General features: G+C 43.1%; 1 protein-coding gene across 2 annotated transcripts in view; it reads left to right on the top strand.

Moving 5' to 3' along the window:
• The first annotated feature begins 8,859 nt into the window (after positions 1–8,859).
• LOC139562202 (prominin-1-A-like) overlaps positions 8,860–27,546 on the top strand; it is a 31,651-nt gene continuing 12,964 nt past the window's right edge. The window contains exons 1-5 of one of the 2 annotated variants that reach the window (XM_071379663.1): positions 8,860–9,144; positions 17,746–18,021; positions 25,446–25,501; positions 25,899–26,104; positions 26,212–26,332. In XM_071379663.1, the coding sequence (XP_071235764.1) occupies positions 17,778–18,021; positions 25,446–25,501; positions 25,899–26,104; positions 26,212–26,332 (627 nt within the window). In that variant the 5' untranslated portion in view covers positions 8,860–9,144; positions 17,746–17,777. Of the gene's footprint in view, positions 9,145–9,548; positions 9,567–17,745; positions 18,022–25,445; positions 25,502–25,898; positions 26,105–26,211; positions 26,333–27,546 lie in introns of those variants that run through there. The other variant, XM_071379662.1, reaches the window with a different exon arrangement.

The following is a 27,546-nucleotide window of genomic DNA, read 5'->3' as shown; positions in this document are numbered from 1 at the left end:
CCGAACCGCCTGCACACCAGACCCCCACCGGTCTAGTCAATAACTCAACATTCTCCCAACACAATTTCCTTCCCAGTTCACAAGGCTTTGAAACAAAAAAACAAAACCCACACCTCAAATATACATTAACACACAGAAAATCTGAAAATCCTCCATATAATTAATAGTAATAGTACTGTAGCGCTCTTTTTTTTACTTTCACACAATATAGCTGTCTTGCCCTGTCCAGTCCCTAAGGATCCACCACCCTGCAGCGACCCAATACACCCCACTCGGCTTCAGGATCTTAGTGAAACGTTCATTATTGGTTCCGGGTGTGTTAGGCCAAGGCCAGAATGACAACCCATAGGACGGCAGACCCCCAGAGCCAGGACTGAGCAGCCCAGCAGCTAGGGATTGCCTGAATGGGTATTTCCCCTAATGTGGGCATGTTTTCAATACAGACTCCTTTAGTCACACTGTATTCCAAGTAAGGCATCCAGGCCTTATGAAAGTTGCACAGTATACCCTTAATCTTGTAATAAATCAAATCTAGTGATACATAACTTGACATTGTAGGAGGATAACCAACCTTCCAATTAATGTTAATACATTTGTAAGCCGCTGTAAATGCTTGGTTACACAGTTTCTTCAGATAACTGTCTCCAGTATCCCCATTTCCAAGCAAACAAAGAATGGCGAATTTGTAGACATGCTGAGATAAAAGAACATGCTCTTTGCCAGAATTCAGCCAGCCTCCAGCAGAGGAATGACATTTCTGAGTGCATGTAATTCAGTTTCACTGGCGTGTAGTACGTTCTATGGATGGTCTTAGACTGCAGCAATTTATGTATGAGATTATATGAACATGACTGAGCATTCTAACATATCTGTATCAATTCATCATCATCATCAATAGCTTCTATCAGGTCTTCCTCACATTTTTGCTTTACATGTTTTGTGTCATTGGGAAAAGCCTCTGAACCCTGGATACAGTTTGGAAATCAACTTTGGAGGTTTGTCAGACTGCCTTAAAATAGCATCTGGTTTGTGCAGTGTTTTCTGCATAGAGAGAATAAAGTGTTAACTGCAAAAATTCACCTCCCCTCTGTCACAGACTGGTCTTCCCTGGCTGCCCGACCCTGCTGAGACCCCTGTCACAATCTGATCCTCCTAAAATGAGGCATGACAAAGAATTACCTTGGTGTGCATTTATTCGTTATATTATCTAAGAATAGAATCAATGGTTCATTAATTGAAATGACCATTATTCCCAGATCCCAGACTGTAACTTTAAGCTTAAACTGCTGTACTATAGCTACTGTAGGTCTACCCATCAACTCAAGATGGAATTTTGTACCATTCACTGATATTTAATATACAGTGGGGCAACAAAGTATTTAGTCAGCCACCAATTGTGCAAGTTCTTCCACTTAAAAAGATGAGAGAGGCCTGTAATTTTCATCATAGGTACATTTCAACTATGACAGACAAAATGAGAAAAAAAATCCAGAAAATCACATTGTAGGATTTTTAATGAATTTATTTGCAAATTATGGTGGAAAATAAGTATTTGGTCAATAACAAAAGTTTATCTCAATATTTTGTTATATACCCTTTGTTGGCAATGACAGAGGTCAAACGTTTTCTGTAAGTCTTCACAAGGTTTTCACACACTGTTGCTGGTATTTTGGCCCATTCCTCCATGCAGATCTCCTCTAGAGCAGTGATGTTTTGGGGCTGTTGCTGGGCAACACGGACTTTCAACTCCCTCCAAAGATTTTCTATGGGGTTGAGATCTGGAGACTGGCTTGGCCACTCCAGGACCTTGAAATGCTTCTTACGAAGCCACTCCTTCGTTGCCCGGGCGGTGTGTTTGGGATCATTGTCATGCTGAAAGACCCAGCCACGTTTCATCTTCAATGCCCTTGCTGATGGAAGGAGGTTTTCACTCAAAATCTCACGATAATTGGCCCCATTCATTCTGTCCTTTACACGGATCAGTCATCCTGGTCCCTTTGCAGAAAAACAGTCCCAAAGCATTATGTTTCCACCCCCATGTGTCACAGTAGGTATGGTGTTCTTTGGATGCAACTCAGCATTCTTTGTCCTCCAAACACGACGAGTTGAGTTTTTACCAAAAAGTTATATTTTGGTTTCATCTGACCATATGACATTCTCCCAATCTTCTTCTGGATCATCCAAATGCTCTCTAGCAAACTTCAGATGGGCCTGGACATGTACTGGCTTAAGCAGGGGGACACGTCTGGCACTGCAGGATTTGAGTCCCTGGCGGCGTAGTGTGTTACTGATGGTAGGCTTTGTTACTTTGGTCCCAGCTCTCTGCAGGTCATTCACTAGGTCCCCCCCGTGTGGTTCTGGGATTTTTGCTCACCGTTCTTGTGATCATTTTGACCCCACGGGGTGGAATCTTGCGTGGAGCCCCAGATCGAGGGAGATTATCAGTGGTCTTGTATGTCTTCCATTTCCTAATAATTGCTCCCACAGTTGATTTCTTCAAACCAAGCTGCTTACCTATTGCAGATTCAGTCTTCCCAGCCTGGTGCAGGTCTACAATTTTGTTTCTGGTGTCCTTTGACAGCTCTTTGGTCTTGGCCATAGTGGAGTTTGGAGTGTGACTGTTTGAGGTTGTGGACAGGTCTTTTATACTGATAACAAGTTCAAACAGGTGCCATTAATACAGGTAACGAGTGGAGGACAGAGGAGCCTCTTAAAGAAGAAGTTACAGGTCTGTGAGAGCCAGAAATCTTGCTTGTTTGTAGGTGACCAAATACTTATTTTCCACCATAATTTGCAAATAAATTCATAAGAAATCCTACAATGTGATTTTCTGGATTTTCTTTTCTCATTTTGTCTGTCATAGTTGAAGTGTACCTATGATGAAAATTACAGGCCTCTCTCATCTTTTTTTTTTATTTTTTTTTTTTTTTTTTTTAAATTTATCCCCTTTTCTCCCCAATTTTTCGTGGTATCCAATCGCTAGTAATTACTATCTTGTCTCATCGCTACAACTCCCGTACGGGCTCGGGAGAGACGAAGGTCGAAAGTCATGCGTCCTCCGAAGCACAACCCAACCTAGCCGCACTGCTTCTTAACACAGCGCGCCTCCAACCCGGAAGCCAGCCGCACCAATGTGTCGGAGGAAACACCGTGCACCCGCCCCCTCGGTTAGCGCGCACTGCGCCCGGCCCGCCACAGGAGTCGCTGGAGTGCGATGAGACAAGGATATCCCTACCGGCCAAACCCTCCCTAACCCGGACGACGCTAAGCCAATTGTGCGTCGCCCCACGGACCTCCCGGTCGCGGCCGGCTGCGACAGAGCCTGGGCGCGAACCCAGACTCTGGTGGCGCAGCATAGCACTGCGATGCAGTGCTCTAGACCACTGCGCCACCCGGGAGGCCTCTCTCATCTTTTTAAGTGGGAGAACTTGCACAATTGGTGGCTGACTAAATACTTTTTTGCCCCACTGTACTGCAAAATTCACCTGAGCTCTGTAGACTGGTCTTCCCTGGCTGTCTGATCCTGTTAAGACATGCTGAGCATAGTGTTGTGTACTGACTGCACTAGATGGCTGTATTCCCACGGGATGCCAGGTCCCGACAGATCATTGCGCGCAAATGGCAATTTTCATGTTGCCGGTCATACAGACGACTTCGGGATTAAATATTTTTTTTGTCCCACAGATTATTTGGAAACGGTCCTCTTTTTGCTTTGTATGAGTTAGCCTACCGAATTGTATTAGAAGCACACATTTTTCAAATTGTTCACACACACAGAATTCGCTGCTTCAACTTCAGTAGCCTGCCTCTCCTAGTTGGGCGTGAGAGTTCAAGGTGGCTTAGTATGTGTGGTCTCATTAAAACAGAGTAGGCTGCAAGGGCGGAGAAGCACGTGGCAGTTAACTTGAATATGAAATGAACTTAAATATGATTAGACCCTAGTTTTACTGCAGTGTCTGTAAATGCGTATCGATCATGGAACGAAGGGGAGGGCGCTCAACCAACGTCAGTCAAAGTACAATCAAAAAAAATTGATAATTGAAAAGGAAAAGGGCGCACGTAGGTTAGGCTACTATGGTGCGTGAGCGTTGCGCCTTTTTAATTTTCAATAAGCAAATCGTCCTCCTAAAAAGTAGGCTATATCCTATAGGCCTATGCAAAATGTAGCAACTGTCGTCATCATTCTCGCTGCTTCCCGTTCAGTAACCATACCTGCGAGATCAGGTGCTCGTGTATTCTCAATTAGAATATACAGTCGTGGCCAAAAGTTTTGAGAATGACACAAATATTAATTTTCACAAAGTCTGCTCAGTTTGAATGATGGCAATTTGCATATACTCCAGAATGTTATGAAGAGTGATCAGATGAATTGCAAAGGCCCTCTTTGCCATGCTATGCTCAACTCTCCCATTCTGGTCCAGCCAGCTTTCCAGAAGCTTTGCCTTCACGCAGCCTAAATCCAACCCGCTGAACACTCCAAACAGCCTACCTGACTACTCGAAGTCATCCGCATGGTCCTAAGGCACCCCGTTGCCACTTTTTGTATCACATTGTAATTATAAAACTGGAGAGGGGATGCCGTTTCAGAATGTGGGGGGGACATGACCCCCCCCTGTCCCCAGTGGAAGTTGCGCCCCTGTGTTCTCATTCCCACGAATGAGTGATGAGGATGGGTGTGTGAGTTTTGGCAGACGCTCCTGTGCCAAGCGTATGCATCAGATTATGGTGAAATTGACCTCATAGCATAAATGTGCTACGGGTATATAAATGTGTAAAGTGATCAAATTAAGTTAGTTGTGAAAGACATTTTCTAGACAACGGTTGCATGTTTTTCTTCTCTGACAAAACAAAAGCTGATTCAAAGGGGGTGTGGCAGATATCAAAACTATACTCGGTGAAAGGTGGCGATCGAGGAGGGAAGGACACTTCCGTTCGCCTACTAACAAATTGACACTCCTCGACTAGGAGGACAGAGGACGGTCTTTTGGCCCAAACTAGAGAACCCCAGGACCTGTGTGTTTTGAGGCCGAAGGGTCATCGGTCACAATCAGCAGTGGCTGGTGGGAGATGGTGGCAAGTTTGGTTAAGGGATCAGGGTATCAGCGTGTCCTGTCATCTACTCCTCTCACCCATACAGAAGCACCCTACACCTAGGGTCACATATCCTCAGGTAAGGATGCTCTCTAAATGACACTAAACAACACTCATAATGTTCAAACAAAACTTTCATGTTCTATTTTAAAACACTTTTATTGTTTTAGTTAAAGGTTAAATTTAAAAAGGATTGCACTGGTCCATGTTGCAAAGTGCCTCTCAGAGCCACTGAGCTACTGGTTATATGGCCATCATTGTCAAAATGACAGATAGTTTACAGGTTTATTGTATATCAATGTGAGGAAATTACAGGAGATTCTCTCAGACTTTATATTCATATCCTTTATTGGCCAGTGGCCATAAACATGTCTTATCTGGTCAAGTCAGATCTGCTGATGTGTTCCATTAAAGACCCGGTGCAATCAAAATTCAGTTTGTCCTGTGTTGTATATTATATTGTACAGCTGATGAAACTAACACTATTAGAGGGGGGAAAATGTCCCCCTCCTACTGAGGGGGGACATTTTTTGTAGTGTGCTCTTCACGACTGTCTTGGTGTGTTTGAACCATGATAGTTTGTTGGTGATGTGGACACCAATGATCTTAAAACTCTCGACCCGCTCCACTACAGCCCCGTCGATGTGAATGGGTGTTCGGCCGTCTTTTTCCTGTTGTCCACAATCATCTCCTTTGTCTGGCTCACATTGAGGGAGAGGTTGTTATCCTGGCACCACACTGCCACGTCTCTGACCTCCTCCCTATAGGCTGTCTCATCGTTGTTGGTGATCGGGCCTCCCACTGTTGTGTCGTCTGCAAACTTAACGATGGTGTTGGAGTCGTGCTTGGCCAGGAAGTCGTGGGTGAACAGGGAGTACAGGAGTTGACTAAGCACGCACCCCTGAGGGGACCCAGTGTTGAGGATCAGTGTGGCAGATGTGTTGTTGTCTACCCTTACCACCTGGGCTTCGGCCCGTCATGAAGTTGAGGATCCAGTTGCAGAGGGAGGTGTTTAGTCCCAGGGTCCTTAGCTTAGTGATGAGCTTTGTGGGCACTATGATGTTGAACGCTGAGCTGTAGTCAATGAACAGCATTCTCATAAAGGTGTTCCTTTTGTCCAGGTGGGAAAGGGCAGTGTGGAGTGCGATTGAGATCGCATCATCTGTGGATCTGTTAGGGCGGTATGCAAATTGGAGTAGGTCTAGGGTTTCTGGGATAATGGTGTTGATGTGAGTCATGACCAGCCTTTCAAAGCACTTCATGGTTTCTGACGCGAGTGCTGCGGGGCGGTAGTCATTTAGGCAGGTTACCTTCGCTTTCTTGGGCACAGGGACTATGGTGGTCTGCTTGAAACATGTAGGTAATACAGTCAGGGACAGGTTGAAAAGATCAGTGAAGATACTTGCCAGTTGGTTTGCGTATGCTCCGAGTACACATCCTGGTAATCCGTCTAGACCTGCGGCCTTGTGAATGTTGACCTGTTCACATCGGCTATGGAGAGCGTGATCACACCGTCATCCTGAACAGCTGGTGCTCTCATGCATGCTTCAGTGTTACTTGCCTCGAAGCGAGCATAAAAGGCAGGAAGCTCATCTGGTAGGCTCGCGTCACTGGGCAGCTTTCGGCTGGCTTTCCCTTTTGTGTGATATTGACATAAAAAAAATTGCATTGGGCCTTTAACATTTATTTTTAAATATAACCTTTATTTAACTAGGCAAGTAAATTAAGAACAAAATCTTATGTACAATGACGTCATACAGTGGGTTACAGTGGGTTAACTGCCTTGTTCAGAATGACACATTTTTACCTTGCCAGCTTGGGGATTCGATACATCAACCTTTTGGTTACTGGCCCAACGATCTAACCATTAGGCTACTTGCCGCCTAACATTCATGTTTATGATAAGAGGGAATCTTTTGTGTAATATTCCCCCTTAGGCTATCCCACACAGTGCTATTTTCAGCACAGTGCAGTGTACATTGTAGTCTCTGGTGACTGACTGTTCAAACAAACAATGAGTAACCAAATCGTGTAGCTGGCCAGCAGGCATGTGGGGTTTTGTTCTGGGTTCTCAATATTATACATTCCTACTCCATCTCCTCACATAACGATAGTCTTGTCATTAAAGGTTATCACCGAAATGACTGAGCATATTGTTTGTTAATATTTACAAGACAAATGAATAACATTCAAAGGTAACTCGAATCATTTTGAATGTACTATTTGAATCTAACTTCCTGAAACCCTGCCCTCATTTCCTCTGCATTTACCTGCTTATGTTCCGCTAGTCACCGCCTGCATATTTGGGCTGTGTTGTTACACGTATAAGCACCATATCACTGGTGATGTGGATTGGTGGTGGTATTTCATCAGAGAACTTGTATCTATTCCAAACCCTTTGTCTTATTTTTTAGCCTGTTGAACGAATTAATGAGTAACACTTTATAAGTATCATGAAAAAAAAAAAAAAAATTCTGCTTGGGTAAGATGGGAAGGTGCATCCATCTTCTGCTCCAAGAGAAGGATCTGAAGTTAGGACAGCTGCTTTCTTTGCGTTTTTTATATATTTTTTTATTTAAGAAGGGAGTTTCCCTTTACTGCATGTTGTTGACAGAATTTTGGACATGTTTTAGATAACTACTTATTTAAAGTAGGCCTTTAAGCATTACGCACAAGTCATAAGCATTTATAACATTTACAATAGTTGATGAAGCATTTATAATGGCAGATTTATGTGTTACAAATTAAGGTATACATATTGTGTGGCTTTGTGTGACCCATCCCTTTATTAGACACGGCTTCAGTAAATCAATGATAAACACACTTCGAGTGATACATGAGACAGTGTGACTTAGGGATACATACATGGATGTACTTGAGACATACAGTATATTACCATAAACTATAAACAGTGTCGTCATCCCGTTACGGCCAGGAGAGTCATTAGGTTCCACTGTAAACTATGTTGTAATTACAATATACTTCCGGTGAATGACAGTGATGTCTCTGAGTAATGTTCACATTTTGAAACAGACTGTAATTTGTGGACTGTAGTTGACATTTCCTAGCAATGTTCTATTGACCACTTGGGCTTGATCCAAGACGAGGAAAATCACTTATGTATAGTAGCCTTTCACTGCTTAGCAGTGGTGGAAAAAGTACCCAATTGTCATAATTGAGTACAAGTAAAGATACCTTTAATAGAAAATGACTCAAGTAAAAGTGAGTCACCCAGTTAAATTCCACTCGAGTAAAAGTCTAAAAGTACTTGGTTTTAAATATACTTAAGTATCAAATGTAAATGTTATTGCAAAAATATACAGTACCAGTCAAAAGTTGAGACACCTACTTTTTAATTTTTTAAAAACTATTTTCTACATTGTAAAATATTAGTGAAGACTGTAATGAGTAATGTAATGAGTAGTTTTGGGGGTCCGGGAAAATGTATGGAATAAAAAATACATAATTTTCTTTAGAAATGTAGTGAGGTAAAAGTAGTCAAAAATATGAATAGTAAAGTAATGTACAGATACCCCAAAAAACGACTTAATTAAGTAGTACTTACAAGTCTTTTTACTTAAGTACTTTACACCACTGCTGCTAAGCGACCACCCCCTCCTCAAAGTATTTGTTTTGAGCCCACCCTCCCCCCACCTTCCCATGTCTCCCTCTCTCTCTCTCTCTCTCTCTCGCTCTTGTCCAGTTAAAACCCTTCCTTTCTCCCTCCTCCAATCCCTTCTTCCCTCCCTCTATTCTCAGTGCCAGTATTTCACAGGCAGGCAGGGAGAGAGGCAGTCAACTTGACCTTCACCGCAGCAGTTGTAGACCCTATCAGATTTATCAAGGAAGGAATACATACTCCCTCACACCAGACACGCACATACAAACACACTAGTGGGGAGACCAGGGCAGAGACCAGACACACACACTCACTCACCTGCAGTCCAGGAAGCGGACACACACACTCAAACTCACCCACCCACCTGGACTATATTCTTTACGCTCCAGCTCTACTGGTTCACCCCTTTCCTGACTCGACTGAAGGAACAACAGGTAAAGTCCTGTTTTCGTTCCCTTCCTCTCTCCGATATCACTCTCCTCTCTAGTCTCCAACACACTCTACTTTCTTTCCTCTTCTTTCCTGTCCTCTCTCCAGTTATCTGTCTCCCCTTCTCCGCCACACACTCCCAGAGCCTCATACAGGGAAGGTAGGCTAACAGCTCTGCAGTTAGCTCCCAGAGATACTGAGGTAAACACCCAGAGGCAATATCAGTAGTTAATGAATAAAGCCACGTTTCTATAGAAGAGCTATGGAGTAGTTATATACAGCTGAAGCAGCAGTTGTAGAGGGTTGGACTCCAGGACTGTGTGTTTTGTGTTCCAATAGGACTGTGTGTGTAGTGTACAAAGGAGCCATACATCCTGCTCTCTCTCTCTGCTCGACTCTCAACAGAACTCTGTTTGCACTGTGGGAAGTGAGTGAGAGCTTTTCAGTCTGTACTTTCTCTCTTGCTTTCTTTTATTTTTTATTTCTTACTCTCTCTCCCTATCTATGTTCTCTCTCTATCTATTTTCTCCCTCTTTCTGTTGTCCTAGTATTGTGTAATCATGTTACAATGCCAGAGAAGCCGGGTGTTAGGAAGATGTATTGGCACGGGTGTTGTTAGGCCCGACTCTTTTCCTCCAAACACCGGCTCCGAGGGCATTGTCCATTTTATACAACGGGTTACCGACATATTCAAATAATGATTGACATATTTATATTAAAAACATTTTGAATTTATTCATACTATTTCATCCTTCCACAAGATATAGTCCCGATACAAATCTAGGGTTGCTACCCAAGCCGGCTGGTCGTTCGTTCTATCGGTTCGGTTGTCAGAGAGACGACCTGGTCGTTCAGTCTTTTTGTTCTGTATCTATGGAACAAAAAGACCCAGTCCATACTGGCTGGCAACGTTCTTATCCCTTGCTTGCTAGCTAGCAAACTATGGATAACTTACAGCCATGTCAAACAGCTAGAATAACAACAGTAGTTGCATTTGTTTAAGCTGTTTTCTAGTGACATTTATTTGAATACTTCCATAACAATGAGCTAATGAGGCCTAGCATAGAAAATGTGTTCTCCCGTCAGGACACTGTTGTTCAGAGGAGCTAGCTAACAACCTAGCTAACACAATCACTTCAAACTGAAGCTGGAAAGACTGCCAACTAGCTGCACTTCGTTTCGTTTGAGCTTTTTTCCTATTGACATTTCTTTGTATATATCCATAAAAATGATGCCAGCTGATTCATGTTTTCGACTGGCTGAGAAACGCGGCCTGCCTGTCTGTCACGTTCATTACTATGGGAGAGCTGGAGATCGAATTGGAATATTGAAACAATGTTGCAAATGTCTGATAGACAGACAGCAATAAACTCCGCTGTTGACAACTAAATATTAGTCTGAAAGAAATGTGAGATAATGTCTAGATGCTTTTCATAGTGGAGATTAAGTTGATACATTTCCCGACTGGGCTGGTGAGACAGTGGACTGCGCAGTCAGATGGAACAGAGTAAATAGGCAGTTTAACGTTGTAGATTTAGCCGGTGGCAACTTGTGGCAAAGACACCGGTTCAAATGCGGTTTTAACCAATCAGCATTCAGGATCAGACCCACCCGTTGTATAAAGAAATATAATGTACCGAAACTTGTTGGACAAACATTGACATTGCAATACTGTGTTTGAGCTCATGCAAAACCAGTAAAAGCTTTTCTCTTTACTTTACAAACAGAATACCGGTATGTTCAGTCACACAATCGTAGTAAGCAGGACCAAGATCAAGTTTTTTTAAATGTCACATGCACAAATACACTGAAATGCCTTTCTTGCCAACTCAAAACCCAACAATGCAATAATCAATAACAACGTAATACTATAAAAAAAAACACGAGAAATAAGAAGAAATATTTAAGTAAATAAGCATACTATATACAGTGTCAGTTCCAATACCGTATTTACAATGCAGGGATACTGTAATGATGGAAGTAGATATGAATAGGGGTGACTAGGCAACACGATATAAGATAAACCGAGTAGCAGCAGCTTGTATGTGAGTGGCTGTGCGTGTGTGTGTGTGTAGAGTCAGTATAAATGTATGTGCATATTGTGTGAGTGAGAAGATGATGGAGTGAGTGTGAGTAGAGCCCTGTGAGTGTGCATAGACACAGAGCCAAAAGAATAATAAAAGGTCAATGAAGATACAAGGTGAACTCCGATAATCCGTGTAGCTATTTTGTTAGCTATTTATCAGTCTTATTGCTTGGGGATAGAAGCCGTTCAAGAGCCTGTTAGTTGATGCACTGGTACCGCTTGCAGTGCGGAAGTAGAAAGAATAGTCTATGGCTTGGGTGGTTGGAGTCTAACAATTTTCCGGGCCTTGCTTTTACACCGCCTGATAGAGGTCCTGGATTGCTGGGAGCTCGGCCCCAGTGATGTACTGGGCTGTCCGCACCACCCTCTGTAGTGCCATGCAATCGAGGCCGGTGCTATTGCCATACAAGGCAGTGATGCTCTCAATGGTACAGCTGTAGAACTTTTTGAGGATTTGAGGGCCCATGCAAAACTCTTTCAACCTCCTGAGGGGGAAGAGGCTCTGTCGCGCCTTCTTCACAACTTTGCGTGTGTTTGGACCATTTAAAGTCTTTAGTGATTTGGACACCGAGGAACTTCTCAACCTGCTCCACTGCAGCCCCATCGTGCTTGCCCCCATCCACATTCACAAATACAGTGAAATGCCTTTCTTGCAAACTAAAAATCCAATAACAATGTACAGTTGAAGTTGGAAGTTCACATACACCTTAGCCAAATACATTTAAACTCAGTTTTTCACAATTGCTGACATTTGATCCTAGTAAAAATTCCCTGTCTTAGGTCAGTTAGGATCACCACTTTATTTTAAGAATGTGAAATGTCAGAATAATAGTAGAGAGAATGATTTATTTCAGATTTTATTTATTACATCACATTCCCAGTGGGTCAGAAGTTTACACACACTCAATTAGTATTTGGTAGCATTGCCTTTAAATTGTTTAACTTGGGTCAAAGTTGGGTGGATTTTGGCCCATTCCTCCTGACAGAGCTGGTGTAACTGAGTCAGGTTTGTAGGCCTCCTTGCTCTCACATGCTTTTTCAGTTCTGCCCACACATTTTCTATAGGATTGAGGTCAGGACTTTGTGATGGCCACTCCAATACCTTGACTTTGTTGTCCTTAAGCCATTTTGCCACAACTTTGGAAGTATGCTTGGGGTCATTGTCCATTTGGATGACCCATTTGCGACCAAGCTTTTACTTCCTGACTGATGTCTTGAGATGTTACTTCAATATATCCACATAATTGTACTTCCTCATGATGCCATCTATTTTGTGTTGTGCACCAGTCCCTCCTGCAGCAAAGCACCCCCACAACAAGATGCTGCCACGTTTGGGATGGTGTTCTTCAGCTTGCAAGCCTCCCCCTTTCTCCTCCAAACATAACGATGGTCATTATGGCCAAACAGTTCTATTTTTGTTTCATCAGACCAGAGGACATTTCTCCAAAAAGTACAATATGTTTCCCCATGTGCAGTTGCAAACCGTAGTCTGGCTTTTCTATGGCAGTTTTGGAGCAGTGGCTTTTTCCTTCCTGAGCGGCCTTCCAGGTTATGACGATATAGGACTCGTTTTAACTGTGGATATAGATACGTTTGTACCCGTTTTACCCAGCATCTTCACAAGGTCCTTTGCTGTTGTTCTGGGATTGATTTCCTTTTTTCGCACCAAAGTACGTTCATCTCTAGGAGACAGAACGCATCTCCTTCCTGAGCTGTATGACGGCTGCGTGGTCCCATGGTGTTTATACTTGCGTACTATTGTTTGTACAGAGGAACATGGTACCTTCAGGCATTTGGAAATTGCTCCCAAGGAGGAACCAGACTTGTTGAGGTCTACAATTTTTCTTCTGAGGTCTTGGTTGATTTCTTTTGATTTTCCCATGATGTCAAGCAAAGAGGCACTGAGTTTGAAGGTAGGCCTTGAAATATATCCACAGGTACACCTCCAATTGACTCAAATGATGTCAATTAGCCTATCAGAAGCTTCTAAAGCCATGACCTTTTCTGGAATTTTCCAAGCTGTTTAAAGGCACAGTCAACTTAGTGTATGTAAACTTCTGACCCACTGGAATTGTGATACAGTGAATTATAAGTGAAATAATCTGTCTAAACAATTATTGGAAATATTACTTGTCATGCACAAAGTAGATGTCCTAACCGACTTGCCAAAACTATAGTTTGTTAACAAGACATTTGTGGAGTGGTTCAAAAACGAGTTTTAATGACTCCAACTTGTCATGTCTGCTCCCGCTCTTCCCTCCCCCTGGCGCTTGAGGTCACCAGGTTGCCATCCATCACGCACACCTGCCTTCCGTCGTCACGCGCATCAGCGAAATTGGACTCACCTGGACTCACTTATCATCTGTATTTTTCCTCCCCTATATTTGTCAGTTCCCCAGCTCTGTTCCCCGCTGCTTCATTGTATTGTTTTTGTCTTTTTTATAAGTTTTCTTATGCTTTCCTGTCTCGTTCCATGTCCGTTATTTATTAAATGTTTTACTTCCCGTTCCTGCTTCGTCTCTCCAGCGTCATCTCATGTAACACAACCTAAAACAGAACCCAAACCGGCTGCGCGGAACCCAAACCAGCTGCGCTATCGTGCATAAATGTATTTTGCCGCACCCACACCAAACGGGATCACCACACGCAGGTTAAAATATCAAAACAAACTCTGAACCAATGACATTAATTTGGGGACAGGTCGAAAAGCATTAAACATGTATGGCAATTTACTTTGAACTTGCTAGCTAACGTTAATTACCTAGCCGATTCGTTTCTAGTCATCGCTCCTCCTTCCTTTTCATCTTTGAATTTATATGGTGATTGGCATCTAACTTACACTTTTACCATGACAACCTGCAAAACATTTCGTCTTTCAATCGCCCACGTGGGTATAACCAATGAGGAGATGGCACGTGGGTACCTGCTTCTATAAACCAATGAGGAGATGGGAGAGGCAGGACTTTCAGCGCGATCTGCGTCAGAAATAGGAATTAGTTTTATTTTAGCCCTTGGCAAACGCAGACGCTCGTTGGCGCACGCAATAATTGAATAACATGGATTTCTGAATTTATTTTGCGACGCTCGCGCACGCGACGTGTCCGGTCTCGTCAGCATGGTGTATGTAAACTTCGGACTTCAACTGTAGTTATAAAAACGTCCCCCTCCAATGTTAAGTTTGGAAATTTAGACGGCGGCTTTCTTCCCGTTTTGCTCGCCGAACTCAAGGAAATATCTTAAATGCTGATCAATAAATAGTTCCAGATTCTCTATTATCCAGAATGTTTGTTTCGTAGTTATCAACTAATCCTCCAGTTTTGTGATCAATTCATGGGACAAGCTGTGCCTACCACGCTGCCATGTCATCACCCTACGGCCCTGTTTGTAACATCAGGTTAGCAATGTGGAACAACCAGATGCTCTTTTCCGAACTTCAGATGTGCAGCAATTTTAAGACAATTTGTCTTACCGTGGACTGATGAACATCAATAATTTTAGAGATACTTGGAGGGGACAATGGTTTTGAATGATAAGCTGTAGTCAAGGAACAGCATTCTCTCATAGGTATTCTAGGTGGGTGAGGGCAGTGTGGGGAGCAATTGAGATTGCATCATCTATGGATCTGTTGGGGCAGTCTTTGTTTTTCTACAAACATTACCGATTTTCTGACTCAGAATACAGTGTGGTTTTGCATTATGGAAATGTTTTATGTTTTTGGTGATCTGTCTCAGGATCTTTCTCAGGGTTTTATGTGTTTCTTCTTTATTTATATAGGAAGAGGATGTAGAATTGCACGATTCAAGTAATGTATTATTATGTGTTGGTGGTTAATTGATCAAAACTCAAGTATTTAAAGACGTTGATAACCTTATCAGTGGTAGCTCAGTTGGTAGAGCATGGCGCTCGCAACTCCAAAATCGTTGTTTCGATTCCCCGGGACCACCCGTAAGTTAAATGTATGCACGCATTACTGTAAATAGCGTCAGGTAAAAGCATCTGGGTCGTTCTTGAATTGTGGTGTCATTTGGTAATGGAATTTTGGAAAGAATTTACAAAATTGTTCTAGATTAAAAAAATGATCTGGGTACATCTTCCCATTCTAAATAAACTAATATGGCTGCGTAGCTCTTTCCACTCACAGCCTCTGTCATCCCATATAGGGGTTGAAAATTGCAGATTTTGTCATTGATAAGCTACTATGTTTGAACGCAGTGGCTGTACAGTAACATGCTATACGTGGTTCTCCACCACAGCGCTCTATTGGGTTTGCCTAATAGCCGTTAAAAACTTGAACACAAGAAGATGCCCTCATCCCTCCAGCTAATTGGGCTACTTTTGCACCTTTGTTGTCTGAGTCAGGGAAATGCTGTAAATCGAGAGAAGTCTGTGTTCTGAAAGATGAGACGTTGAGGATTTCAATAAATACCACTTTGTTGTCATACAAGCAAACCACACACACATGAGTCCAAATTTGCATTTCATATTTGAAAACATGTCCTGCTATATTTGATCCACAGATACAAGGACGACATGCGTTATACCCTGGGTTGTCCTGAAAAGAATGAGCCTGTGTTTGTCGTAATGTGAAGAAAACTTGCCTCGGAACACGCACTTGAATGCACTCAAAATGACAACCTGTTTGTCTGAAGTGCCTTTTGAAAGCCTAACACTGCAATATCGTATTTTATAACTTAGCTAGCCATGTTGGCATTAGAATAAGCTTTTAAATTATGCCCACCTGACCTAGATACTGATTTATATAGGAAAAGTTTTGGGATTGCGTAAACAACAACAGTATTTGTGTGACGGTGGGGACGCAGGGCTGTTTACCAAACAAAAAACTTGCTTCAGTTCCTCAATGTCAAAGCTAGGAGAGATTAAAAAAAAAAAAATAGCACTTTATAGTTAAAGGCTCGTTCCTTCTGTCATAAAAGTACATTGAAATTACTTAAGAACTGTGCACAGTTTGGAGAGGTGTTTGGCCACTTAGAGACACCAGTTAAACCTCTCACTCAAACCATTGTAATCGTTTTTTGGTAGCTTGCACTTTCTCCACAATTCCAATGAATATTATTATTATTATTATTATGTTACTGAATGTTTCCAGAGTATTTTCAGATTTCATTATTGACAAATGCGGTGAAAATGACAATAAATGTAAAATGCACATAAAATCAACAGTGTAATGTTTGGATTCAGTCTTGTCAGGTGAACTGTTGTGTCCTCGCCTTTTAGTTTGATCATTTCCCCATAATCTTCAAAGTGTTCTCTTTCAATTGCTACCATGGTTATGCATATGCTTTTTATAGTTCTTCTTTTACAAACATTTCAATTTGGCCCTATCCATATACTGTAGACAAATTTCCACGGGTGTAAGGGGTTAATGACTTTGAATAATTTTTACCATTATGATAATATTGTGCCACCAGTAGGAGTAGTAACACCAATGATGGTAACACCAATGAAAAATTTGAGGTTATTGAGGATTTTCTTAAATGGAGGCCACAGATGCACAAATCTAAGGTCATTAACTGTTTGAAAATAATTTACTTAAGCGATATGATTCATAATTTTGCTCACAATGTAATAATTTCCCTTCATTTAAATTGAATAACATCAAGTGCTTTTTCACATTCAAGTGACACATTTAGACACCAAATTATCAATGGAAAACTCAAATTTATGACCTACTAAAAGGGTGTGATTAGAAAACAATTTTCTTTAAAATAGACCCTTCCCCCGATAACAGTTTGCTATTGGAGGGAATTATTTTCAAGATGGTAACACCAATGACATAGAACTGGGGGAAAGACATTATACTAGTAAAAAACGATTGGTATTGTAATAGCCTTCTTCATTTTTTTTGATCTATACAATATATGAAATACTTTTTTTAACTTTCTAGCATTCAAAATAATAGATATCTCTCTAAATCCCCAAAACATCTCTCTACAACTCTACACATCACTACTGGGACAAGCCAATTTTCTAACCCTAAGTACTTTAAACAATGCATAAACAAAGTTTCGCAGTATGTTTTGTCATTGATAAACAGTTGAATATAAACAAAAACATATATGTGTAACTATTTGTCATTTTAATGTGTTTTTCATGGTTGCATAGGCAACCATAGGCCTAAGACGGACATATGGTCTCTAGAATGATGCTGTGACAAATGTTTACAGATCATTAGGGAAGCGCTTTACACATGAACAGAAGAACGTTTCACTTGTTATCACATGTATGGTTTCCTTCAAGGCAGGATTTCTTACAATTGCTATACAATACTTTATTATACAATACTTTACTATACAATATGTGTATGTGTTTCCTTTCCAGTGCTTGCACTTTTTCACAACAATCTCTTTACTTCTGTGTTTTTCTTGGCTTTCTCCTCTGTATCTGTGCGTTTCCACCCTCAACCCAGTCTCTCTCTGCTCTGTGCGTTTGCAGGCCCAGCAATACTGAGATTGTGCCATAAGTTGATTGCGCCACACTAATTTCTCCATCCTTACCCTAGCACAACCTCCGGCCCTGTCTCCAGCTGCAGTGATGGGAGCATATAGAAGAGTTTGGAGGTTGGGGGGCTGCGTCGGGGCGGTGTTGGCCTGGATCGGGGCACTGTTCCTGGATTCCAGCTTGGCCCAGCCTCCCGCTGACTCCTGTCCTACAGGAGTCACTCCCTCGAACCTGAGCCAGCCCCAGTACCAGTCAGTCCCAGGAGCAGACACAGGCTTCATGTCCGGGGTGGTCCAGTCCTTCCTCCACACCGTCCAGCCCAACCCCTTCCCCAAAGGTCAGTCTAGGGCTGAATTTGTCTGGTAAAAAGTAGTGTACTACAGTATACAAAGGGAACAGGGTGCCATAGTCAAAAACAAAACAAGTGCACTATAAAGTCTATCACAGTGCCATCCGTTTTGTCACCAAAGCCCCATACACTACCCACCATTGCGGCCTGTACGCTCTCGTTGGTTGGCCCTCGCTTCATACTCGTCGCCAAACCCACTGGCTACAGGTTATCTTCAAGTCTCTGCTAGGTAAAGCCCCGCCTTATCTCAGCTCACTGGTCACCATAGCAGCACCCACTCGTAGCACGCGCTCCAGCAAGTATACAGTGGGGATAACAAGTATTTGATACACTGCCGATTTTGAAGGTTTTCCTACTTACAAAGCATGTAGAGGTCTGTAATTGTTATCATAGGTACACTTCAACTGTGAGAGACGGAATCTAAAACAAAAATCCAGAAAATCACATTGTATGATTTTTAAGTAATTAATTTGCATTTTATTGCGTGACATAAGTATTTGATCACCTACCAACCAGTAAGAATTCCGGCTCTCACAGACCTGTTAGTTTTTCTTTTAGAAGCCCTCCTGTTCTCCACTCATTACCTGTATTAACTGCACCTGTTTGAACTTGTTACCTGTATAAAAGACACCTGTACACACACTCAATCAAACAGACTCCAATCTCTCCACAATGGCCAAGACCAGAGAGCTGTGTAAGGACATCAGGGATAAAATTGTAGACCTGCACAAGGCTGGGATGGGCTACAGGACAATAGGCAAGCAGCTTGGTGAGAAGGCAACAACTGTTGGCGCAATTATTAGAAAATGGAAGATGTTCAAGATGACGGTCAATCACCCTCGGTCTGGGGCTCCATGCAAGATCTCACCTCGTGGGGCATCAATGATCATAAGGAAGGTGAGGGATCAGCCCAGAACTACACGGCAGGACCTGGTCAATGACATGAAGAGAGCTGGGACCACAGTCTCAAAGAAAACCATTAGTAACACACTACGCCGTCATGGATTAAAATCCTGCAGCGCACGCAAGGTCCCCCTGCTCAAGCCAGCGCATGTCCAGGCCCGTCTGAAGTTTGCCAATGACCATCTGGATGATCCAGAGGAGGAATGGGAGAAGGTCATGTGGTCTGATGAGACAAAAATAGAGCTTTTTGGTCTAAACTCCACTCGCCGTGTTTGGAGGAAGAAGAAGGTTGAGTACAACCCCAAGAACACCCTCCCAACCGTGAAGCATGGAGGTGGAAACATAATTCTTTGGGGATGCTTTTCTGCAAAGGGGACAGGACGACTGCACCGTATTGAGGGGAGGATGGATGGGGCCATGTATCGCGAGATCTTGGCCAAAAACCTCCTTCCCTCAGTAAGAGCATTGAAGATGGGTCGTGGCTGGATCTTCCAGCATGACAACGACCCGAAACACACAGCCAGGGAAACTAAGGAGTGGCTCCGTAAGAAGCATCTCAAGGTCCTGGAGTGGCCTAGCCAGTCTCCAGACCTGAACCCAATAGAAAATCTTTGGAGGGAGCTGAACGTCCGTATTGCCCAGCGACAGCCCCGAAACCTGAAGGATCTGGAGAAGGTATGTATGTAGGAGTGGGCCAAAATCCCTGCTGCAGTGTGTGCAAACCTGGTCAATAACTACAGGAAACGTATGATCTTTGTAATTGCAAACAAAGGTTTCTGTACCAAATATTAAGTTCTGCTTTTCTGATGTATCAAATACTTATGTCACACAATAAAATGCAAATTAATTACTTAAAAATCATACAATGTGATTTTCTGGATTTTTGTTTTAGATTCCGTCTCTCACAGTTGAAGTGTACCTATGATAAAAATTACAGACCTCTACATGCTTTGTAAGTAGGAAAACCTTCAAAATCGGCAGTGTATCAAATACTTGTTCTCCCCACTGTATATCTCTGGTCACCCTCAAAGCCATTTCCTCCTTTGGTCGTCTTTCCTTCCAGTTCTCTGCTGCCAATGACTGGAACGAACTTCAAAAATCTCTGAAGTTGAAAACACTTATCTCCCTCACTAGCTTTAAGCACCAGCTGTCAGAGCAGCTCACAGATTACTACACCTGTACATAGCCCATCTATAATTTAGCCCAAACAACTACCTCTTCCCCTACTGTATTTATTTATTTAGCTCCTTTGCAGCCCATAATTTCTACTTTGCACATTCTTCCACTGCAAACCTACCATTCCAGTGTTTTACTTGCTATATTGTATTTAGTTCGCCACCACTGCCTTTTTTTGCCTTTACCTCCCTTATCTCACCTCATTTGCTCACATTGTATATAGACTTATTTTTCTTCTGTATTATTGACTGTATGTTTTGTTTATTCCATGTGTTTATTACACTTCTAGAAGACCAACCTCAAATATGTCCCAGGTTTAGCTAGGGGGGGTATCTTCCTTTTTAGAATCAAGGCATTTTGTACTAAATGAAATGTCTACAGACATTTGCCAAGTGTTACTGACAAATCTTTGCTCTCCAGTGATCTTCTTCAGCAATCTAGAAGATTTGTCTCTGTGTAGAAAATAACTTTTTTTTACAACTATGGTGTTGTATGTGTCGAATTGCTATGCTTTATCTTGGCCAGGACGCAGTTGCAAATGAGAACTTGTTCTCAACTAGCCTACCTGGTTAAATAAAGGTGAAATAAAAAAGGGAATATTGTGCCGTTTTGGACACAGCCTAGTCTGACAGCGCTCCTTTTCTACAGCAGTCAATATATCATACTGACGTCATACTGACCTAGCCAGTTGTGTGTAGCCACTATGTAAATCCCATACAAATACATGGGCTTCCTCCAATTTGCAGAGGGAAAATGGTATAGAGCTATAGCAGAAGTATATTGTACTTTTTCCTTCTGTTGCCAACTAATCTCTTGTGAACAGACTACGTAAACATTACACGATATTTTACTTCTAGCTTAACTGAGATTAGTTTCCACCAGGAAATGCATTGTTTGCTCTACTCCTAACTCTCCCCAAAGATTTGAGCATGTGTGCCTATAGTGATGTGATAGGTTAAACATTTAGAACCAACCAGCGCTCTATGACCATAGAAACTGGTGACGCCGTTAGCCAGTAAGTGTGTTCATGGGAATGCCTTTAGTGTGTTGTGGGTCAGGCTGTCAATGGTTAACTACTGTAGTCAGATAAAAGTATTTGTAGATGGTGTGTTTCCTTAAAAAAAAATTATAAAGTGAGTGACTCATACACTTATGGTTAACTCAGAATCCACAGAGCAGAGCAACACCGTAGGCCTGTGGACAATACTCCACTGTAGTTTGTCTCACTGATGGAATCTGATTGTCCATCTCCTTTGTCACGACAGTACGTTTCATTATGATTTCAGAGCTGGCTCAGTTGACCTATTACTTCCTTGTTACAGCCATTATTGATCCCGTTTGACAAACAACAGTGAAGGTCCCTCAGGTACACACACACACACACACACACACACACACACACACACACACACACACACACACACACACACACACACACACACACACACACACACACACACACACACACAAGTTAATCAGTCATTGACCTTGGCCCAGGTGAAACTCGTCTTAGATCAGAGAGCTCTCAGGTTGCTATGCACGGATTGGATAGCGATAGTCTCTTTGATCGTAGGCTTCTATCCAATCAGGGTTGGAGGTATTATTGTAGCTTAGTATTTCAACCCTTGTTTTGGTTTTATGTTTGTTGAGAACATTACATTTGTCTGTTATTATGTGCCAGGCAATGAGCAGTAATTTAAACTTTTAAGAAAAACAAATGATGGTTACCGCTCATCTGTAGATGATATATTCAACATGTGTGGTAGTCACCAACACACACATTTGTGAAACAGAGGAGAAAAACACTAATTCAAAAAACAATACGGTGGTTTACCCCTCGTTGTTACTCTGTAACAGTTTTCACAATTCAATGCAACTTACCTAGTCCGTCAGCATTCACTAGACTGTGAATAGCTCTGTGTGAGAGAGAGACAGAAAGAGGGAGCGAGAAATGCAGAAATGGAGAGAGAATGGGAAAAAGCAGAATTTCCTCCTTACCAACTAGACAATGATATATCTCCTCTCAAGTTTCTCTCCAGAATGCCAGCCGTTGGTGTATGAACAATAACCATAACTACCAGGGTTAGACAAGACACTGGTGGACAAACAGTTCTTTAATGTGTGGTTGGCTCAGGTCTTACAACACTGGTATGGTTACCCACGGTTTCACGATCCTTACGTTAGGTTACATCTAAATAACACACGGTCGGTTTTATTTCCTATCTCATTGTTGTCAGAGAGAGGAGAGAGAGAGAGAGAGAGGAAGAAAGAGAGAGAGGGTGAGGGAGGAATGGAGGAGAGAGAGAGAGGGAGGAACAAACGAAGAGAGGGAGGGAGAGGAGAGTGAGAGAGATCAGAGGGTTGATGTAAAATGAGACGCCTGATCTCCATTCAGCCTGTGAAAGTGTGAACTCTGATCCTCTCACATGAACAAGCCAGAAGATGTTTATAAACTCAGCAAAAAAAGAAACTTCCCTTTTTCAGGACCCTGTCTTTCAAAGATAATTGGTAAAAATCCAAATAACTTCACAGATCTTCATTGTATAGGGTTTAAACACGGTTTCCCATGCTTGTTCAATGAACCATAAACAATTAATGAACATGCACCTGTGGAACGGTCGTTAAGACACTAACAGCTTACAGACGGTAGGCAATTAAGGTCACAGTTATGAAAACTTAGGACACTAGAGAGGCCTTTTTACTGACTCTGAAAAACAGCAAAAGAAAGATGCCCATGGTCCCTGCTCATCTGCGTGAACGTGCCTTAGGCATGCTGCAAGGAGGCATGAGTATGCATGGGAGACTGGCAGCGTGCTCCGTCCAGTGGCTGGCATGCACAGTTTCACCATGGGTGATGAGGATGGTGACAAGGGGTACAGTCTGTAGTTCGCTGTGCGTCCTCCTTTTCTTGATGTCATTATGTCAATGGTCTCCGAGGTCCTAGCGCCTGTCTTGAGAGAGGAGATTTCCTCTCTCCTTCAAAAGCAGGCTATTCGGGTGGTCCCCGTGTCAGTTCCCAAGAGCGATGGAACGCTGAGTCCCATCCTGGACTTGCGTGTTTTAAACAATCACCTCAAGGTTTGCAAGTTCAAAATGCTAATACTTCGCCCGTCTATTGCAGTCGGTGTGTTCCAGCGTTTGGTTTACGTACATAGATCTGAAGGATGCATATTTTCATGTGGCTATACATTCTCCCCACGGAAGATTTAATTTCAAGAGGTTTCATTTCGAGGGTGTGACCTACGAGTTTCTGGTCCTGCCTTTCGAACTCTCCCTATCGCTCTGCACCTTTTCTATGGCAGTGGAGGCGACTTTGGCACCGGTGCAGTGCCACTGGATCAGAGTATTGGCCTATCTGGATGATTGGCTGGTCATAGCGGAGTTGAGGGAACAGGTGGAGCTCCACCCTGCCACGCTGGTTTCCCATATTAAGTCTCTGTGGTGCATAGTGGACTACAATAAAAGTTGTTTGACTCCGGCTCAGTGCTTTCAGTGTCTGGGTCTCATTCTGGACACGGTTCTGAATCCCGTGTTTATTGTCCCAACAAAGGAGGGTCGCATTCCGGCTCTGTCTGGCACGGTTTCAGCTGGGGCATTCTGCGCCTTTTCGCTTGTGCCTGCGGTTATTAGGTCTGATGGCCTCTATGAAAGCTGTGGTGCCTCTGGGACTTCTGTTGAGGCGTCTGTTTCAGCGCTAGCGACTGCTACGCATCTGGACACATCTCGCTACTGCGAGAGTTGACTCGGGCCCATGAGAACCCCTTGCAACAACAAACGCGGGTCCCTCCATGGAGTCAGTTCTTGCAAGGGGTTCTCATGGGCCGGGTAGTGTGCTGCATGTTGATCACGACAGATGCATCTCTACTGGGATGGGGAGCGCTTTGTGTGGGCTACTCGAAAAGAGGGATTTGGTCAACAGCGCAAAGGGCGCTGCATATCAATTACCTAGAGCCACTGACTGTTTGCGAGCACTGAGGCATTTCCTTCCAATGTTGGAGAATGTGTTGGTAATGTCCGACAACAGGCTGGCGGTGGCGTACATCAACAGGCAGTGGGGGACGCTCGTATGAAGCAGTGTGCATTTTCCGTCACTCAGGGCGATGTATCTTCCCCGATCTCTCAACATGGGACAGTTCTACTTTCCAAGGGGGAGTGGAGACTGCACCCCTTTTTCCCAGATCGCTCGAAAAATGTGCATTGTCATTTGTTCTTCTCAATGACGGTTATGGGCGCTCCGTTGGGAACAGATGCTTTGGCGTGTCAGTGGACTTGGATCCTGGTCCGTGCGTTCCTCCGCCGGACCTGATTCAGGCCAATGTGGAGAGGGTCCGTCAGGAGGGTCTGTTGATTCTGGTGGCACCCCGTTGGCCCAAACAACCTTGATTCCCAGAGATAATCCATCCGCCTGTTGGACAGGGATCCATGAAAGGTTCCGTGTCGTTGGGATCTATTGTCCCAGTCGCAAGTGAGAATTTGTTACCCACCGCCGCAGATATGGATCTGTGGGTTTGGCCCCTGAAAGGTTGAATTTGACGGCTAGGGGTTCACCCTCGAATGTGATTATGTCTATACGCTCGGCCCGTGCGCCCTCTACGAGAGGGTTGTATACATATAAGTGGCGTGCGTTTGAGGTTTGATGTCAGGTTAAAGGAGTTTCTCCTTTTTTTATACATTTGAAGCTTATGTGGCAGCCACTTTGGCGCGTCATGTAGGTATTGGCAGTTCTACCCCAGGGTCTCAAATCTAATTTTATTTGTCACATGCGCCGCCATTCCCCCCCCCCCCCTCCTGTGTGTGCATGGGCTGTCATAGGCGTGCTAGGCTTGGTGAGGGATTGTATGTTCCCATAGTATGTTATACCGAGTGACCAACTGAAAAGGAACGTACAGCTATGAATATAACTACTATTCCCTGAAGGAGGGAACGAGGTATAACATACTATGGGAACATACAATCACTCCGCGCCTACAGGGGAATTGGGCTCGCTGACGAGCGGTACTTAATTGAGGAAATGTATGCGACCCCCGGTATTATAGACAGGGAGGCGGGACTTCCGAGGGCGGGCTCGGCACTCGGCACTCGTTTGGCGTGATTTCAGTTCTTCAGGTGAATACGATTGGTTGTCGACTCCCCGTAGAATGTTATACCTCATTCCCTCCTTCAGGGAACAATAGTTATATCATAACTGTACGTTTTCATAATTGTTTTCATATGCCGTATGATTTCAAGACCCGTATACTTGTACGTATTGTGTAGTGCTTATCCAGATCCCCCTTCATCTTTCTTTTTTATCTCTCTCTCCCTCTCTCTCCCTCTCCATCCCTCTCTCTTAGATTTGCTGCTTAATTTATTGGAGGGAAATGACAATGACGACAAGACCATTAAAGAGGTGAGAACAGATGTGTGTAAGACTCCTGTCCACGTCACAGTCAATCTATTGTCCAGGGATATTTGACAGTGTGACGTCCCGTCGAACAACAATGACTCCTCATTGTTTTAGATAGAAGATTGGTCTAATGAATATTTCTGGTAATTCAGTTTTCACAGTATTGCGGTAGTAGTAGACGACAGTGTAAAGTACGCTAACACTACACAGTAATGTGCAATGTTAATATATTTGAGCAGTGTCATCATCTTTCTCTTCACCAATGTTGAATCAGCCAACGTTTCTTCTTATTATTATTTACACTGTGTTTATAATCCTATATATCCGACTAGTGTGTCTGTGTGTTTATGTTAATGTGTGTGTGTGTGTCTGTATGTTAACTGTGTGTGAATCTCCTCAGGTCCTTCTCTATGAAGTTGGTTTCCTAGTGTGTGCGGCTATAGGGATCGTATACATTATCCTGATGCCCCTGGTTGGGTTCTGCCTGGCCTGCTGTCGCTGCTGTGGACACTGTGGAGGACACATGTACCAGAAGCAGACTAAAGCTGTCCACTGTCACAGGAGAGGATTCTACTGGGCGACGCTACTCACCACGCTAGTCATACTGTAAGCGTGTGCGCACGTTTAAGCGTTTGGATGAGACAAAACAAGCATTTTTGATATGAAGTGAAACAATGAAACACAAACTAACTCTTCTGTGCACGTGTGTGTAGCTCAGGGAACATCTGCATGTTCTTCAGCAACCAGGTTCTGAACGGGAGTGTCGAGAACAGCTCTGTAGAACTCAACAATACACTTGACAACCTTCAAACCTACCTCACAGCTGTCCCACAGGTGTGTGCGTGTGCGTGCGCGAGAGGACTTACCTGTGATTTTCAGAAGGGAGTAGAAAACCTAAATAATAAATGAAGAAGGAAGACCAGTTTAGTTTCTAAAACATTATAGACATGTCAATACAGACCGTTTTATAGATACACAGTGGGGTCTGAAATGATTGACAACATTGATAAAGATGAGCAAGAATGACTATAAAATAAATAATTCAAATACTGGAGCTAGAGAGTATGCTCTACAGGCAACAGGTGGCACCTTAATTGGGGAGGACGGGCTCATGGTAAGGGCTGGAACGGAATAAATGGAATGGCATCGAACACGTCAAACATGTTTTCCATGTGGTTGATACGATTCCATTCACTCCGTTCCAGCCATTATCATGAGATGTCCTCCCCTCAGCTGCCCTTGGTATGCAATTTCTTTGGGGGGAAATGACATTATTTTATACTAATACAACTGCTCAGAGAAAGAGATTTTGTTTAACAAGTAATATGTATTTTTTTCTCAAGAAAAGACACCCCTAAAGATTATTATGAATAAAGTTGTCACAGGTTTACGTTTTGGCCCCATATTCCTAGGACGCAATGACTACATCAAGCGTGACTCTCCAAACTTGTCGGATGCATTTGCAGTTCGTTTTGGTTGTGTTTCAGATTATTTCGTGCCCATTAGAAATCAATGGTAAATATTGTATTGTTATTTTGGAGTCACTTTTATTGTAAATAACAATATAATATGTTTCTAAACACTTCGACGTTCATGTGGATGATACCGTGGTTACGGATAATCCTAAATGAATTGTGAATAATGACGAGTGATTCAAAAACAGTGGGTCAAACATCATACCCCCAAAACATGCTCACCACCCCTGTTATTAGCAATGGCGAGAAGTTAGCATGTCTTGGGGGTATGATCTTTGACCCTCTGTCACACCGTTAGTCTCCCATTCACCTTAATGGTTAATGGACTGTCAAGCTTGCAATGTCAACACTTTTATCTGGTACGACAGAGGGAGAGGGAGGCCGGGGGAAGAGAGGGACAAGGGTGAAAAAGGCAGAGGATGAGAGGGAGAGAGGAAGAAGGGGGGGAAGAGGGAGGGAAAGGATGGAGAGAGAGAAGGATAAGTTAATGGTGGAGCAGGCCGTGTTGTTAGAACTGGTCAATCATTCATTCTGGCTGTCGGTAGTGGCTTTGAAGTTTCAGTTTTGTCTCCT

Source organism: Salvelinus alpinus, chromosome 32 (genome assembly GCF_045679555.1).
Source record: "Salvelinus alpinus chromosome 32, SLU_Salpinus.1, whole genome shotgun sequence".
Taxonomy (NCBI): Eukaryota; Metazoa; Chordata; class Actinopteri; order Salmoniformes; family Salmonidae; genus Salvelinus; species Salvelinus alpinus.
This window is presented reverse-complemented; position numbering and strand designations above follow the sequence as displayed.